A 19106-nucleotide genomic window follows, 5' to 3' on the forward strand; every position below is an offset into this window, starting at 1 on the left:
TTGCAGTTTTAAACTAATTAAAGTGAGGTTGTAAAGGCAGAGATGCCAAGGAGTCGAGAAAGAGCCTAGTTTAACAGTTCAGGTTTTTTTTATGTTTAGTTTAGCTGTGGCAGTCACAAGATGAAGGGCTTTTACCCGAAACGTCGATTTCGCTGTTCCTTGGATGCTGCCTGAACTGCTGTGCTCTTCCAGCACCACTAATCCAGTCACAAGATGTTGCAGTCCAGGAAGATTGCAGCTTCAGCAAATGTTTCCTGACTGACTTTCTCTCTGAAACCTCTTTGGATGTTGATCTCTCCCGACAATAAGAATCTGTGTTTCAATTTACCTTTTTGCCAAGGGATGTTGCTGCCTTGGAACAGTCCTTATGTTATGAAGAACACTAGTAAGATTTTACCACAGAATAAAAAAGAAGCCCAAGAGGGTGGAAAGGAGGTGAACGTGTTTCACTGTGCTAAAATGAGACAAGTAAAGACACAGTGCTGGTCGTTAAAGGAAGTTGCTGTGGGAAAAGATGTGGTAAAACAAGCTAAGTCAATGGTATTAGTGAAGGGAGTAATGGAGACCCCAAGAAGAGTTGAGGAGCTACAGGAGAGTGCACAGCCTAGGAAGGGGCTGGATATGGAGTTAGTACCTGATCTCTACAAAGAATTCGCTCTGTGGGTAAAGTTTATTCAGAAAGAACAAGGGGAAAAGGACAAGAAGTTATAATTTTGAGAGATACAGGATCTAACCAGACGCTGATAATAAGGGATGCGTGCATATGCACTTTTTCTGATCTCTTATCCGAGAGTGTGGTAATTTGTGGGATACATAGACATAAATTTAGTGTTCCCCTATGTAAGATCAGGTTGGAGTGCCAACTTAAGACTGGGAAAGTTACAGTGGGAGTGATTGACAGAGTATCAGTTCCAGGAATTCAGTTTGTTCTTGGGAATGATTTGGCAGGATCCAAGATGGGAATGACACCCCTTGCTGTTGAGAAGATAAAAACAATGACTGCAGATTCTGGAAACCAGATTCTGGATTAGAGTGGTGCTGGAAAAGCACAGCAGTTCAGGCAGCATCCAAGGAGCAGGAAAATCAATGTTTCGGGCAAAAGCCCTTAATCCAAGGAAGACCAAGAAACCAAGGAGTTAAAACAGAAATATCCTGGTATTTTCACAGACTGTGTGGTAACCAGATCCCACTATCATAAGTCACAGCATGAAGTGAAAAGTAAAGAGAAAGATGAAGGAGTTGAGGTTCAGTTAGCGGAAACCCTGTTTGACGTAATGGTGCATGAAAAACCTGAACAGGCAGGGGATCAGAGCTGAAAATGTGTTGCTGGAAAAGCGCAGCAGGTCAGGCAGCATCCAAGGAACAGGAGAAGCGACGTTTCGGGCATAAGCCCTTCTTCAAGAAAGCCAAGTTATCCGGAAGGAGATTAAAAGACAAGGTAGTGATACATATGATGATCTATAGGTCACTAAGTTCTACGATGGGTCAATAAACACAACTATAAATGACTCTTGACTAACATCCAAACAATCGTTTATTGTATGATGCAGTGCTGGGTTGGCAGACTCCGATTCGCCCAGAAGTATGAAAACTTCTTGGCAATCAAAAGAATCCAACAACCTTACAGAGTTTGCACAAGGTTTATATATATTAATCATCAACAGGCATAGACCATGATCGCATTGTAACAGCCAATCAATATACAGTATAACTTCATGGGTAATTGCTTGAACCAATGATATTGATTAAGTTATAATGGTGTTTTTTTTTAGATTAGATTAGATTAGTTTAGATTACTTACAGTGTGGAAACAGGCCCTTCGACCCAACAAGTCCACACCGACCCGCCGAAGCGCACCCACCCAGACCCATTCCCCTACATTTACCCCTGCACCTAACACTACAGGCAATTTAGCATGGCCAATTCACCTAACCTGCACATTTTTGGACTGTGGGAGGAAACCGGAGCACCCGGAGGAAACCCACGCAGACACGGGGAGAATGTGCAAACTCCACACAGTCGGTCGCCTGAGGCGGGAATTGAACCCGGGTCTCTGGCGCTGTGAGGCAGCAGTGCTAACCACTGTGCCACCGTGCTGCCCACCTGTGTCACCTTTACAAAGATTCGCAGCTTGCAAAATGCGGTTTAGCATTTCCTCTACGAGGACTCGCACATTGCAAATGTGGTTAGTATTTTCTCATCTCGCAGCTTGCAAATGTGGTTAGTATTTCCTCATCTTATCCATCTACTTCTTCATGTTGATGGCTTTAATGGTTAGTTATTTATATAGTTTTACAGACTAACTGCAGGTAGTCACATAGGCATAGGAAACCATTTTGTCTCTAGCTGCAATTTAGAATTAATTGTTGCTTTGCAATTTAGTTTAGCAATACAGGAGCCATTTTGTGCAGCTCCTTTATCCATTTTGTCTTACCTCCCAGAGGCCCATATCCTCACATATAAATATATCAAAACTCTGCCACATTTTGATGAGAAAGATGTTAAAGCTTTATTTATTTCATTTGAAAAATTGGCTAGGCAGATGGAGTGGACCGAGGGTTTATGGGTAATGCTAGTTCAGACTAAACTGGTAAGCAGAGCGAGTGAGGTATTTGCCGCACTGTCCAATGAGGTGTCAATGGATTATGAAGAGGTTAATCAGGCTATTTTAAATGCTTATGAAATGGTACCAGAAGCATATAGACAACAGTTCAGAAATACAAAGAAGAAACCAGGTCAGACCAATGTTGAGGTGGAAAGAATTAAACACAGTCATTCTGATCGATGGGTACGTGCTTTGAAAATGGATAAGAATTTTGAGGCTCTAAGACAGATTATTCTGATGGAAGAGTTTAAAAACTCACTTCCAGAGATGGTAAGAATTCACGTGGAGGAACAGAAAGTTCAGGAAGTGAGAAGGGCAGCAGAATTAGTAGATTGGTGCATAAGACAAGCTTCCAGCTTGTGACTGGGAGGTCTGGTCGACCTCTGTGGGCCCAGCTGAAATGCTCGGTGAACCGTTCCCTCAGTTTACATTTGGTCTTCACGAGCGTCTCATGACCATCTCAGCTGGGGCCGCAACAGCCAACCAGACCTTCCAGTCACCGCCCATTTCAATTATCCTTCCCACTCCCTTTCCAACATGACCATCTTTGGCCTTCTCCATTGCCACAGCGAACCAAACAGCAAATTGGAGGAACAATACCTCATCTTCTGCCGGGACAGCCTACAGCCTGGAGTACTCAACATTGAGTTCTCCAATTTCAAATAACCTCCTTTCCCAGTCCCCAACTCTCTTTCCAGCCCTTCTTCCTCACTTCCAACCCTCCCAGCCATCTACCAGATTCATTCCTCCCATTGACCAACCAGGTCGTACCCTTTGCCTGTCTTCATCTATCCCCACTTCACTACCTTGCCCCTGCCACCCCCTTTATCTGCAGGTCCCCCTATACCCATCCCCAGTCCTGAAGAAGGGTTACACACGAAATGTTGACTTCTTCACCTCCTGATGCTGCCTGGTTTGCTGTGTTCGTCCAGCCTCCTGATTGTCTACTTTGGATTCCAGCATCTGCAGACTTTTTATCTCTTTTCATTGCCATTGGCAGTCACCCATCTCTAATGCTCTCGGATTCTTACCCAAAACCTTTCCACCTTTTCAACTTTCTGTACTTGTGTTCCTCCCAAAATCCACATTTCTAACCAAAGGTTTGTCCTATCTCCTAATATTTATTCTTTGTTTAATGTTCATTTCTCATCTTCTACTTCTATGTAGTGCCTTTGATGCTTTTCTACATGAAGATCAATTTAATAGACAAGCACAAAAAATTGAATTTCCTGTTATAGCTATGTTGCAGTTTTGTCATCAGTATTAAATAAACTTGAGTGCTCACCTGTCTGATTTTACTGAATGTATTTATTTTAATCATTATTACTTGGCAGGCAACGACTTCCTTCAAAAAATGTCTATTACTACCGCTGTCCAGATCATCGGAAAAACTACGTTATGTCATTTGCCTTTTGCTTCGATCGGGATAATGAGGTGTACCAGTTTGCTTACTGTTATCCTTACACCTATACTCGCCTGCAACATTACCTAGATAACCTGGAGAGAAGGAATATGGATTACTTCAAAAGAGATTTGCTTGGTCTAAGTGTGGTAAGCATGTTACGAATATATATATACATGAGAACGTATGAACAAACAAAGGTGGGGCTCTTTAATGCTTAGCTTCAGCCTTAAATATTTCTTGTAACATAATTATGCATCTAAAGAAATAGGATAGTTAGCATTTTTGTTTTTTTTCTTTAATTTGTGTTTTAACTTTTATTTTTAATTCAACATTTGAAATACCTGATTGAAAAAAAATTATATTCTCCATATTTTTATACTTTAAACTTTCTCACAACATTACTGTATCATTATTGTTGATAATGATAAAGAAATTATTTCCTTAATTGGATACAAACAAAGACCTACATATGATGCTGACAATGTTTTGTAACATTCCATGCATGTACTTTAATTGAAAACAGTAGGAGAGCAGGGAAACCAGTAACATGCACTTCTCAGTATATATGTGCATACCCATTAAGATACATATGGAAATAAAGTACAAACATCAGTACTCTTTTTTGTCATTTTGGATTGCTGACCAATTATTTGTTTATATTTTGATGTGCACATTGGGGCTGATTTTTAATCTATATTTCTCAACATGAATGGGAAAGTAATGAGTTTAGAAAAAGGAATACAGGGCAGATGAATATGTGTAAGAAGAGTGGTGTTGAAAGGAAAGTTTTATATTCTTGGAAAACTGAGGCAAGTTTTGGGAGAGATTAAACCTATACAGGCTGGAGAAGAAAAATGTGGGGCAATTTGCCATTTCTGTTGGAGAAGATTTAAGCTACTGTTGCAGATAACATTGGTTAGAGTTAAGAAACAATAGATATGCCATTGCAATTGTGAATAGATATAGAGAAGCAAATTTGCAAGGGGATTGCAGAGACGGGCGAGATTTGCCGCCAAATGAAAATGGAGTATTTTAATTCTCCTAATGCTACTGTAAAGAGTAGAGAGAGAAAAGACCTTTGAAAGTATGTTCAGAGTAGGTTTCTTGGAACAGGATGTTTCCAGTTCACTGAACAAAGAGGAATTTCTGGATCTAAATCTGTAGACTGAGGTGGGTCAGGTGAATCAAGTAAGGTTGGAAAAAAAAATCACAAACAGGAATTTTGTATCAGATGGCTTAGATTAGCTATGAATGGGATGAAGAAAATATCTAAAATAAATCATTTAATTGGAGGAGGGCCAAGTTTAGTGTGTTGAGACCAAATCTGTCAGCGGTAAATTGGAAGTAAATATTGGCAGACAAAACAGTAACTGGACAATGGGCTGCTTATAAAGAAGAACTGGTATGGGCAAAGTTGAGGTACATCCCTAAGGGAGAAATGCATTGATCCCTGTGGCATTCTACAAGTATTCGTCTACCAAGTTGAGAATGACCATTTTCTGAACTCTGCTATTAAGTAGCCAATCATTTATCTCTGCTCATGTATTATGCCCCACACCATCGACTCTGAACAGGTAATGCTGGAGAAACTCAGTGGATTTGATTTGACTTTTTGGTCTATTTCTGTCCTCACATATGCTGTCATGGCTGCTGAGTTTCTCCAGCAATTCCTGTTTTTATTTCAGAATTCCAGCTTTTGCAGTGTTTTGCTTTTTTTGTGCACTCTTATCATCTGCTGTAATCTTTTATGACATCATTTGGAAACTCAATACACGCAGCAATTGTACAACATTCCTTGATTTTAAAACAGTTCTTTTCTCCTTTAAGTCCACCATTAAAAATACAGGAAAACTAAAATTGATTGATTTATTGTTGTCACCTGTACCAAGATAAAGTGTTGTTTTGCATGCTACATAGGCAGACCATACCATACAAAGTAAATCAAGGTAGCAGAACAGAGTGCAGAATGTAGTGTTGTAGCTGCAGAACAGTGTATAGAAAGAGAGAGCGAGGGAGAGAAATTTGAATTAATATTTGAGAGGGTTGTTAAAAAGATAACAGCTGGGAAGAAGCTGTTCTTGAAACAATTTGTACATGTATTCAAACTTTTATATCTTGTGCCCGATGGAAGAAAGTGGAAAAGAGTAAAACCAGAGTGGGAGGGATCTTTGATTGTGTTGGTTGCTTTCCCAAGGCATTGAGAAATATAGATGGAGGCACTGGGAAGAAGACTGGTTTGTGTAATGGACTGAATTGTGTTCATGACTCTTTGTAGTTTCTTAGGAAAAGCAGTTGCCAAACCATGCTGTGATGCATCCAGTTAGGATGCTTTCTGTGGTGCATTTATAAACATTGGTAAAAGTCCTTATGGAAATGCCGAATTTCCTTAGCCTCCTGAGGAGGTAGATGTTGTTGTGCTTTATTGACCGTCGTGTTGATGTCGGTGGACCAGGACAGATTGTTCGGGATCATCACTCCCAGGAACTTGATGTTCTCCACCATCTCCACCTCAGCACCATTGATGCAGACGGGGGAATGCCCTCCACTCCGCTTCTTGAAGGAAATGACCAACTACTTTGTTTTGCTAATGTTGATGGAGAGATTTTTGTCATTACACTAGGCCACTATGCACTCAATCTCTTTCCTGTATTTTGTCTCATCATTGTTGGAAGTCCAACCTTCAACAGTAGTATCATCAGAAAACTTGAAAATGGAGTTGGGGCAGAATTTAGCCACATACCCTTGAGTGTATAACGAGTATAGTCAGGGACTGTGTACGCAGCCTGGTAGGGCACCAGTGTTGAGGCTTATGGTGGAAGAGGTGATGTTGCCTGTTCTTAACGATTGTGGTCTATGGGTCAGGAAGTTGAGGAACCAGTTACAGAGAGGGGAACTGAGACCCAGGTCTTGGAGTTTAGAGATGGGTTTGTCTGGCTTTATGGTGTTGAAGACGGAGGTGAGCCATGACTAACTTCTCAAAGTACTTCATGATTATGGAGGTCAGTGTCACCAGATGGTAGTGAGGTACACTGTATGATTTTTCTTTGGTACTGGGATGATGGTGGTGGCCTTCTTGAAGCAGGTGGTGACTTCAAATTGTAGTAAGAAAGGGTTAAAGATGTCTGTGAGTACACCTGCCAACTGGTCTGTGCAAGATCTGAGAGCATGGTAGAGGGCCTTCATCCAAGCCAGTTGCTTTACGTGGGTTCATCTCAAGAAGGCCAGCTTTTTAAAAATTCATTTGTGGGATGTGGATTGCCCATACCTAGTTGCGCTTGAGAAGGTAATGGTGAACTGCCTTTTTGAATCGCTGCAAACCATCTGCTGAGGGTTGATCCACAATGCCACTGGGGAGGGAATTCCAGGATTTCAACTTTTGGTTTATTATTTATTGTCACGAGTATTCGAGTACAGGAGTACAGTGGAAAGTTTACAATGTCACCCCATATGGTGCCATCTTTGACCCAGCAATAGTGAAGAAAGAGCAACATATTTCAAAGTCAATATAGCGAGTGGCTTGGAGGGGAACTTGAAGGTGGTTCATGGGTGCAGGTGCATCCAAAGCTGTTGGGATAGGTGACATTGTTTCACTGATCTTCTGTTCAAAGCAAGTGTAGAATGCATTGAGCTCGTCATGATTCTATCACCTTTGTAGCTCGTTATACTGTGTAAGCTTTGCCACAAATGACGTGGTGTCTTTGTGGTTGGCCTGGGTCACAATCTTAGTTTGATACTGCCTCTTGCCATTGTGATGGCATTATGAAGGTTGTACCTCAATTTCCTGGAGAGGTCAGAGTTGCCTGACTTGTATGCAGACATGGACTCTGCAAAAGTCATGGTAAAATGAATCCATAGTGGGAAACTTGACTAACTATCTACCTGGCATTGAGGGTGAGTTTTTCAAAGACAGGTTTAGAGACCTTTACAACATTGTTGCGTGAACACTACAGCTGAAAGACCTCCCAGCACTAAACTCTGTGAAGTAAAGCTGCCAGTGATCAAAGAGAGGTCTGTCAGATCTTAGTTGATGAACGAAAACTATAGGCTTTCATTGACCCTGGCATGGGCAGTCTGTGCAAAACAAAATTGTTTCAAATGGTTAGGGGCCACATTGCATATCACTTGCTCTATGTGAAGAATCTCTAATTATCTTCTCAACTGTGTGATATTCACCTATCCTGTGTAGACCTGATATTTAATTCCATGTCTTACATGCAGGGAGAATTTAATTTATCAAAGTTAAAGTCTCAGGGAAATGTTGGAGGGTTTTATAGCAACACAAATCTGACTGAGATATACCTTAGTCCTGGAAATTTAGTATTCTGTAACAGAGCATCAGAAAAAATGGAAAATCTGGATAAGGTATTAAGGTGTAATGTGAATACTATGGTTCTCCAACATGACAGTTAAACTATTAAATTCTATTCATATTGATTAATTTACACTGATTCCAAATTTTCATACTTTGAAGAATAAATAAGAAGTGAAGAGATGCTTTGTATCTCACATACTTATATGGTTAATAGTTATGATGAACAGAATATGGCAGATAAAGTGCCATTTGGGCACAGAACAGGCTATCATATCCAAAGGGCAGAGATTGTATGAGATAGACATTCTCGTGGATCCAATGAATGGATGAATGCAACTTTTGTAAGGAGAGCAGTGAAAGCTGCCAGAATATTAAAGCATTAGCTGAATGTCCAAGATGATGGATAAGAGGCAAAATCTTATCAAAATGAGGAGAAGCAGAACTTCAAAGCAGTAGTCAATATACCAGATACAGAACTTTTTAATTTTAGAAATGTTCAGTAGTGGAAGCATATGCAACCAATTGTTGAGATAACTAACTGATTGCATGTACATACTCTAAATCAAACAGCATTGTTATAGAAATATAATAATATGCTCTGTTTGAAATAGCTGTCTTTATTTTAATCTTAATTATCTAATGTTTACAGTATCTGCTCTGATTTGTATATTACATTAGATGGTGCTTATTTACTAGACATTTGAAACAATTATAGTACTGCCTTAACTATGTCATTTGTCAATCTTTTAAGCTTATTGCTGACAATTGTGACTGTAGAAAGCACTTCTTGGGAAGTGGAAGAGAAATTAATTCAGAATGCATAAAATGTGCCAGTTTTAGAAGGCATATTTTTATTTTAAATGAAGATTCAAATGCAATTGTAAGTTTTCAAAGACTGCTCAAATACAAAAAAAACTCACTTGCTGGCTTTTTGACTGCTTGAAGAAAGTTTGTTGATTGATCTTGGACTGGTAAACGTTTGGCTGTCAGTTATTGCTGGCTTGAATTTAAAAAAGGAAGGCTTGAATCTATATGGCACCTCATTTAAATAATTATCATGCAAAGAGACTGGCAGCTAACATAACAGAGAATCCCAAAGTTTCCAACAGCTACATAAATGTAAAAGGGTGGTAAAAAAGGACAAATGGGGGACAACTGGGGATGAAAAAGGAGATTTACTCATAAAAGGAGAAAGCATGGCTGAACTATTAAATAAATATTCTGCATTTATCTTTACAAGAAAGAGGTGATTCCAATGAAGTGAAGGCTCTCTGTACTTAAAAGTGATAGGACACCAGGATTAGATGAGATGTATCCAGCGATACTTAAGTAGGTGAGAATAATACATTATGAAGCACTGTCCATAGCTTCCTAGTCTACCTTAAACTTAAGATGGTATCAGAGGTCTGGAGAATTGCAAATGTTCCACCATTGTTCTCAAGTGAAAAGTAAGGCCAGGAATTTCAGCACACTCAGTTTAACTTTGGTGTGGCGGAAGCTTCTTGAAACAATAACTTTGGACAGATATAATTAGTCACATGAACCAATGTAGGTTAATTAAGGAAAGTCAGCATGGATGGATAAACGGAAATAATGTTTTTCTTTCTTCATTCAGTATTTATTGCCATCTCTGTGCTGGAGAAGAGGCAGTGAACTACTTCTTTGACTGCTGCAGTTCTTGGGATAAATTGACACACACACACAGTGGAAATCAAGGATTTTAAATCACTGACTCTGAAGGAATGGTGATATGGTACTAAATCATGAAGGTGTATGCTTTAGAGGGGAACTTGGAGGTGTTGTACTTCTTCCAAGCATCCATTGCCACCTTTCTTCCAGGTGGTAGAGTTCACTATTTCGAAGGTGCTGTCAAAGAAACCTTGATGAGTTACTGTATTGCATCTTGTAGATGGCACACCCTGATACCATTCTGCGTTAGGTGTGAAGATTAAGTGTGGGAGATGGTAGGCTACTTTGTCCTGGATGATGTCAAGCCTCTTGAGTGTTGATTTGCAATCATCCAGACAAGAGGGGAGTATTTTATCACATTTTATCACATAGGAATGTAGAGTAGGAATGAAGGCTAGCACAACATCGAGGGCTGAAGCCTGTAATGTGTTGTACTGTTTTATGTTCTAGGTTCGTTCTTGACTTGTGTCTTGTAAATGGTGAATGGGCATTGGGGAGACATGAGGTGAATTTCCCACCACAGAATTATTAACTTTTGACCTATTCTTGTATACACAATATTTGTATTGGCTGGTGCAGTTCAGTTTCTGGTTAATGGTAACACCAAGATTTTTGATAGTGGAGGATTCAGTGATATCCTTTTACTGTGACCTCTGATTCTGGACTTCACTGTGGTTGGGAATATTTTTCCTACATTTATCCTGTGTAGTCCTATTAGAATTTTATAGGTTTCTGTGAGATTCACCCCCCCCCCCCCCCCCCGCCCATAATTCTTCTATCTCCCCCAGTGAATATCGTCTTAACTAATCCAGATTCTTTTCATATATCCATCCTACCATCCCAGGAATTAGTCTGGTGAACCTTTGTTGCACTCCCTCCATAGCCGGAACATCCTTCCTCAGATAAGGAGACCAGGAATTCGCGCAATACTGTATGTGTGGTCTCGTCAATGCCATGAGCAATTGCAGACAGACTCCTGTACTTGAATACTCTCATTATGGAGGCCAAAATACCATTTGTTTTCTTCACTGCCTTCTGCGCCTACTGCACCTGCATTGTTAATTTCAGTAAGTGGTGTACATGTCTTGTTGCACCTCCTCCTTTCCCAGTCTAAAACCATTTAGATAATTGTCTTCCTCCTTTTGCTACCAAAGTGGATAACATCACATCTATCCACTTTGTAATTCATATTATGGACTTCAGAGTTCAGGGAAGGTCTAAAGTTCCCAAAGTTGTTTGGCTAAGTGGAGAGCAGAATATCCTTTTGAATGTAGTCCTGGATAGCTTTGGGTAACATCAGATGCATCTGGGAGAGATATCATTTCCTTCAGGAAATGTCAAGTGTCTTTTCAGATTGTTAAAAGTAGTTATGAATATGTTAAAAGTGTATAAGATCATTGAAACAATTGGCTCATTTGAATGGTCTTAGGGAACTGTGAAACTGTCAAGGCCTTTAAATCTCCTGTATTTTAAATATTTCACAAAATTGACTGCAGAATGAAGAAGGATCATTTGACCTGAAATGTTAACTCTGATTTCTTTCTACAGATGCTGCTAGACCTGCTGAGCATTTCCAGCAGCAGCTTTTCTATTTTTGTGCACAGTTTCAAAATTTGTGGAAGATTCAAAATTTAGAAGCATTGTTAGCTGTGAGAAGGATACACACTACAGAACCTAAAAAGGACTTAGGAGTGGATTGGCAAGTTACAGGTGAAATTCAAGGCAGAGAAGTGTGAAGTAATTAATTTGTGAAGAATCAAATTGTAAATTAAAGTGTGAAGAATGCACAGAAGACAATGTAAAATAAGGCAACAATGTAAAATAATGTACATAATTTAATTATGTATTACAACAGAGGGACTTGGGTATATATAGAATCATAGAGTTGTACAACACGGAAATAGACCCTTCGGTCCAACTAGTCTGTGCCAACCATGTTCCCAAACCAAACGAGTCCCATTTGCTGGCGTTTGGCCCATATTCCTCCAAACCTTTCCTATTTGTTTCCTTTCCTTATCCAAATGTCTTTTAAATGTTGTGCTGTACCTGCATCCACCACTTTTTCTGGCACTTCATTCCACATTCAAACCACTCTCTGTGTAAAAACATTGGCCCTCGTGTCCTTTTTAAATCTTTCTCCTCTCACCTTAAAAATATGCCCCCTACGTTTGAACTCTCCCACCTTGGGGAAAGACCTTTGCTATTCACCTTGACTGTGTCCCTCATGATTTTATAAACCTCTATAAGGTCATCCCTCAACCTCCTATGCTCCCAGTGGAAAAAGTGCCAGCCTATCTTTGTAACTCAAACCCTCCATTCCCCACAACATCCTGGTAAATCTTTTCTGAACCATCTCTAATTTAATACTATCCTTCCTATTGCAGGGCAAGCAGAATTGTACACAATACTTCAAAAACAGTCCTTAACATGATGTCCCAACTCCTATACTCAGAGGACTGAGCAATGAAGGAAGTGTGCTAAACACCTTCTTAACCACCCGTGTGATGCAAGTTTCGAAGAATTATGTTCCTGAACCCCTAGGTCTCTATTCTACAACACCACCCAGGGTCCTACCATTAAATGGATAAGTCCTGCTTTTGTTTTACTAAAATGCAATACCTCCCATTTATCCAAATTAAACTTCATCTGCCACTCCTCAGTCCAATGACCCAGTTGATCTAGATGTCTTTGTAATTTTAGATGATCTTCTTCACTGTTGATTATAACACCAATTTTGGTGACATCCACAAACTTACTAACCATGCCTTCTAAATTCTTATCCAAATCATTTATATAAATGACACACCAATCCATGTGGAACACTACTGATCAGAGGCCTCTAGTCTGAAAAACATCCTTCCACCTCCAACCTCTTTCTCCTATCATCAAGCAAAGGTTAGGAAGTTTGCACTTGTACCCATTGGAGTTCAGAAGAGTGAGAGGTGATCTTATTCAAGCTGGCAAGATCCTGAAGGAACTTAACACTGCAGATGGTGAAAGGATATTTCCCCTTGTGGGAGATACCAACAACATAGATAAAACTAGGGCAGATGTTCTGCTAAAGGAATATGAACAGCTAGGAGCTAGGAGCAGAGCTAGGAACAGCTAGGAGCAGGACCAAAAAGGTAATAATCTCTGGATTACTACCTTAACCATGAGCTAACTGGCACAGGGTTAATAAGACTAAGCAGGTAAGTGAGTGGCTTAAAGATTGGTGTGGGAGAAATGGGTTTGAATTCATGGGACATTGGCACCAGTACTGGGGAAGAAGGGACATGTTCTGATGGGACAGTCTTCATGTGAACCGTGCTAAGTCCTAGCAAATCTCATAACCAGGGCTTTAGACAGGTCTTTACACTAAATGGTGGGGGAGGGTTCAGTTATAGGGGAAATTAGAAAGCCCAAATTAAAGGAGGAGGTAAGAGTGCAGAACTCAGGAAAATTTATTAAAATCTCCAACGTAGACACAAATAGGACAGAGTGTATGGAAAGGGTTAGCAATCAAACTTTAAGGACACTGGACAAATTAATGACAGTGAGAAGGACGGTAAATGCAGGATTGAAGATGTTATATCTGAATGCATACAGTATAAGGAATAAGGTAAATGAGCTTGTGGCATAGACCAAAATTGGCAGGTATGACATGGTGGGCATCACGGGAACGTGGCTGCAATGGGATCAGGATTGGGAGCTGAATATTCAAGGATATATATCCTGTCGAAAAAATAGGCAGATGGGCAGAGGGGGTGGGGTTGCCTTATTAATAAGAAATTAAATTAAATCATAGTGAGAAACAAAGTAGGGTCATATGGTGTAGAATCTGTGTGGGTAGAATTGAAGAACCGCAAAGTAAAAAAAAAGCATTGGAATAATGTACAGGCCTCCAAATAATAGTCAGGAGCTAGCGCATGAGATACACCAAGACATAGAAAAGATGTGTATGAAAAGTAAAGTTACAGTGATCATGGGCGATTTCAGTATGCATGTGGACTGGATAAATCAGCTTGTGAGTGGATTGCAAGAAAAGGAATTTGTGGAATGTCTACAAGATGGCTTTTTGGAGCAGCTTGTTATGGAGCCCACTAGGGAACAGGCAAAACTGGATTTAGTATTGTGCAATGAGGCAGACTTGATAAGGGAGCATAAGGGGAAGGAACCCTTAGGAGGCAGTGGTCATAATATTGAATTTACTCTATAAATTGAGAGGGAGAAGATAACGGTATTACAGCTGAATAAAGGCAACTATAGAGGCATGAGGGAGGAACTGGGTAGAATTAACTGGGAGAGGACCCAGCAGTAAGGACAGTGGAATGGCAATGGCAGGGATTTTTGGAAGTAATTCAGGAGACACAGCAGAGATTCATCCTGAGGAAAATGAAGCATGGTACAGGGAGGATGAGGCAACGATGGCTGACAAGGGAAGTTAGGATTGAAAAATGTCATGCTGGAAAAACACAGCAGGCCAGGCAGCATTCGAAGAGCAGGAGGATCGACATTTCGGGCATAAGCCCTTCAGGAGTGAGGCTGGTGTGCCAAGCGGGCTGAGATAAAGGGTATGGGGGATGGAATTTGGGGGAGGGGCACTGGGAATACGATAGGTGGAAGGAGGTGAGGGTGAGGGTGATAGGCCAGAGAGGGGGTAGGGGCGGAGAGGTCGGAAAGAAGATTGCAAGTCAAGAGGGCGGTGCTGAATCCGGGGGTTGGGACAGAGATAAGGTGGGGAGGAGGGGAAATGAGGAAGCTGGAGAAATGTACATTCATCCCGTGTGGTTGGAGGGTTCGTAGGCGGAAGATGAGGCGCTTTTCTCCAGGTGTCGTGTGATCAGGATCTGGCGATGGAGGAGGCCAAGGACCTGCATGTCCTTGGCGGAGATGAACAGCTTTACTACAAACCGACCGACTCCCACAGCTACCTGGATTACACCTCCTCCCACCCTGCCTCACGTAAAGACGCCATCCCATATTCCCAATTCCTTCGCCTCCGCCGCATCTGCTCCCAGGAGGACCAATTCCAGTACCGTACAACCCAAATGGCCTCCTTCTTCAAAGACCGCAATTTCCCCTTCGACATGGTCGACGATCCTCTCCACCGCATCTCCTCCACTTCCCGCTCCTCCGCCCTTGAACCAAGCCCTTCCAAACGCCACCAGGACAGAACCCCACTGGTCCTCACCTTCCACCCTACCAACCTCCGGATATATCGTATCATCCTCTGTCATTTCCGCCACCTCCAAACAGACCCCACCACCAGGGATATATTTCCCTCCCCACCCTTATCAGCATTTCGGAGAGACCACTTCCTCCACGACTCCCTCGTCAGGTCCACACCCCCATCCACTCCCGGCACCTTCCCCTGCAACCGCAAGAAGTGTAAAACTTGCGCCCACACCTTCCCCCTCACCTCCCTCCAAGGCCCCAATGGATCCTTCCATATCCATCGCAAATTCACCTGCACCTCCACACACGTCATTTACTGTATCCGTTGCACCCAATGTGGTCTCCTCTGCATTGGGGAGACAGGCCGCCTACTTGCAGAACGTCTCAGGGAACACCTCTGGGACACCTGGACCAACCAACCCAACCACCCCATGGCTGAATACTTTAACTCCCCCTCCCACTCCGCCAAGGACATGCAGGTCCTTGGCCTCCTCCATCGCCAGACCCTGACCACACGACGCCTGGAGGAAGAGCGCCTCATCTTCCGCCTAGGAACCCTCCAACCACATGGGATGAATGTAGATTTCTCCAGCTTCCTCATTTCCCCTCCCCCCACCTTATCTCAGTCCCAACCCCCGGATTCAGCACCTGCAATCTTCTTTCCAACCTCTCCGCCCCCACCCCCTTTCCTGCCTATCACCCTCACCCTCACCTCCTTCCACCTATCGTATTCCCAGCGCCCCTCCCCCAAATTCCCTACCTTTTATCTCAGCCCGCTTGACACACCAGCCTCATTCCTGAAGAAGGGCTTATGCCAGAAACGTCGATTCTCCTGCTCCTCGGATGCTGCCTGGCCTGCTGTGTTTTTCCAGCTCGACATTTTTCAACTCTGGTACTCCAGCATCTGCAGTCCTCACTTTCTCCTAAGGGAAGTTAGGGACAGCATTAAAACAAAAGAGAAAGCATATAATGTGGCAAAGGGTTGTGGGAAATAGAGGATTAAGAAGTTTAAACAGAGGGCAACAAAAAAAGGAGGGAGATGAAATATGAGAATAAGCTATTCAGTAATATAAAGGAAGACTATATATCTGAAGAAACTCTTATAAAGGGCAAAAGAGAGGCAAAAGTGGACATTGGGCCATTGGAAAATGATACTGGAGAGACAGTAGTAGGGAACAAGGAAATGGCTGAGGAACTGAATAATTACCTCGACTCAGTCTTCACGATAAAAGACACAAATAATATCTCAAAAATTCAAGAGTGAGGAGGCAGAGCTGAGTATGGTGGCCATCACCAAGAAGAAAGTGCGAGAAAAACTGAATTGGGGCCTGAAGGTGATAAACCATCTGTACCAGATGGACTACACCCCAGAGTTCTTAGGGAGATAGCTAAAGAGATAGTGGAGGACGTAGTGGTGATCTTTCAGAAATGGCTAGAATTGGGGAGGGCTCCAGAGAAGTGGAAAATCACTAATGTGACACCCTGTTTAAAAAGGGAGGAAGGTACAAGATGGAAATTTACAGACCGATTAGCCTAACCTCAGTCGTGGATAAGATCCTGGAATCCATTGTGAAGGATGAGATTTCTGAATACTTGGAAGTGTATGGTAAAATAGAGCAAAGCCAGCATGGTTTCATCAAGGGGAGGTCGTGCCTGACAAATCTGCTAGAATTCTTTGAGGAAGTAATGAGCAGGTTAGACCAAGGAGAGCCAATGGATGTTATCTATCTGGACTTCAAGAAGGCCTTTGACAAGGTGCCGCACAGGATGCTACTTAGTAAGATAATGGCCCATGGTGTCAGAGGCAAGGTGCTATCATGGATAGATGTTTGGCTGCCTGGCAGAAAGCAGAGAGTGGGGATAAAAGGCTCCTTCTCAGGATGGTCGTGACAAGTGGTGTTCCACAAGGATCAGTGTTGGGACCACAACTTTTCAACTTTATACTTTTATGATCTAGATGAAGGAACTGAGGGCATTCTGGCTAGCTTTGCTGACGATCCAAAGATAAGTAGAGGAACAGGTAGCATTGAGAAGGTTGCAGAAGGATTGGATAGATTAGGAGAGTGTGTGAAGAAGTGACAGATGGAGTACAATGTGGGAAAGTGTGAGGTCATGCACTTTGGTAGGAAGAATAGAGATGTGGACTATTTCTAAATGGGCAGTGCAAAGAGACTTGGGAGTACCAGTTTCAGAATTCTCTCTAGGTCAGCTTGCAGGTTGAATCAGTAGATAGGAAGACAAATGCAATGATGGCATTTATTTTGAGAGGATCTGAATATAAAAGCAGGAATGTAGTTCTGAGGCTCTATAAGGCTCTGGCCATACTATATTTGGAGTATTGTGCACAGTTTTAGGCCCCATATCTCAGGAATGATATGCTGGCCCTGGAGTGTGTTTAGAGGAGGTTCACGAGAATAGTCCCAAGAATGAAAAGCTTAACATATGAGGAACATTTGAGGACTCTGGGTTTATACTCGATAGAGTTTAGAAGGATGAGAGGGGATCTAATTGAAACATACAGAATACTGAATGGCCTGGATAGAGTAGATGGTTCCATTGGTAGGAAAGACTAGTACCTGAGGGCATAGCCTTATTGTAAAGGGAAGACCTTTTAGAACAGAGATAAAGAGAAACCTCTTCAGCCAGAGAGTGGTGAATTTATGGAATTCATTGCCACAGAAGGCTGTGAAGGCCAGTTCATTGAATATATTTAAGACTGAGAATAGTTAGGTTCTAGAATATCAAGGGAATCAAGAGTTACGGGGCAAAAGTGGGCGAATGGTGATGAGAAACCTATCAGCCATGATTAAATGGTGGATCAGACCCGATGGGCTGAATGGCCTAATGTCTGCCCCTATGTCTAGGAAACACCAGTTCAAAACAGAGTATCTTCCATTTAAGACAGAGATAAAGGAGACACTTTCTTCTCTGGAGGTTGTGAATTCATGTAATTCTTCCTCGCAGACTGGTAGAGGTAAGATCATTGAACATTTTTGAGGTAGTGGTAGGTTGACCTCCTGGTTACTCAAGAATGTAAGACTACTGGGTTAGCAGGAAATTGGAATGGAGGCAACAATTACACCAACCATGTTCTCAACAAATGATGGACAAGGCTCAAGAAGCCAAATGGGTCACTTCAGTTCCTAATTTACATTTGTATAGATAAAATCACTAAATGGCAGCATGTAGATGAGAAAAAGGAAAAGGCCAAGGACAGCTCCTTGTGAGAAGCAGAGAAAGAGACCATTGCAAATGATTCTCTTTGATAAGATAAAAATGGAACCAGTTGAGAGTGGTCTCACCCAGGTGAAGGACAATAGAGAGGCATTGAAGGAGGATACTGTGGTTAAGGTTATCAAAGATTGCAAATTGGTGGAGAAGGACACAAATGGAACGTTCATTTCTGAGACAATCATAGAAAATGCTGTCTGCAACTTTGACCAGAGTTGATTGGAGAGAGTCAAACATGGAATTCTGGGAAAGATGGATTTGGGAGGTAATCATATGTTCAAGGAAGCTTCCACATTCCTTTTGGGAAAATAATTTAAACTTCTTTATGGAATACAGCAAATGGTGGGAAGTGGGTTTCTCAAGAATTGGTGCCTTTGCTGTTGATGACGTACATAAAGGATTTGGTCTCAGGCATACCATTTCAAATTGGGAGACGTAATTAATACAAAAAATGGTCCTGACAAAATGTGTGAAGATATTACTAAGCTTGTAGAATGGACATGTAATGAATGTCAGTATAGCTAAGTGTGAGGTAGCTTTGGTAGGAAGAATAACAAGGCCATATATTGCTTAGAAATTAAGTGATTGAGTTGGTATAGGAATAGAGTAATCTAGGGGTATGGCTACAAAAATATCAAGCAATTTACTGAAGTTCATTTCAATAGGGAAAGAGTGGAAAAACAAAAGTTATGTTAAATTCATAAAGA

At 41.6% G+C, this 19106-nt stretch overlaps 1 protein-coding gene across 1 annotated transcript in view; it reads left to right on the forward strand.

Annotated features, from left to right (window-relative positions):
* The window catches only part of agbl4 (AGBL carboxypeptidase 4), an 862393-nt gene that overhangs the window by 322003 nt on the left and 521284 nt on the right, over positions 1-19106 (forward strand). Inside the window, exon 5 of the mRNA XM_043699224.1 lies at positions 3940-4156. Coding sequence (XP_043555159.1) covers positions 3940-4156 — 217 coding nt within the window. The remainder of the gene's footprint in view (positions 1-3939; positions 4157-19106) is intronic.

Source organism: Chiloscyllium plagiosum, chromosome 11 (genome assembly GCF_004010195.1).
Source record: "Chiloscyllium plagiosum isolate BGI_BamShark_2017 chromosome 11, ASM401019v2, whole genome shotgun sequence".
In the NCBI taxonomy this organism is placed as follows: domain Eukaryota; kingdom Metazoa; phylum Chordata; class Chondrichthyes; order Orectolobiformes; family Hemiscylliidae; genus Chiloscyllium; species Chiloscyllium plagiosum.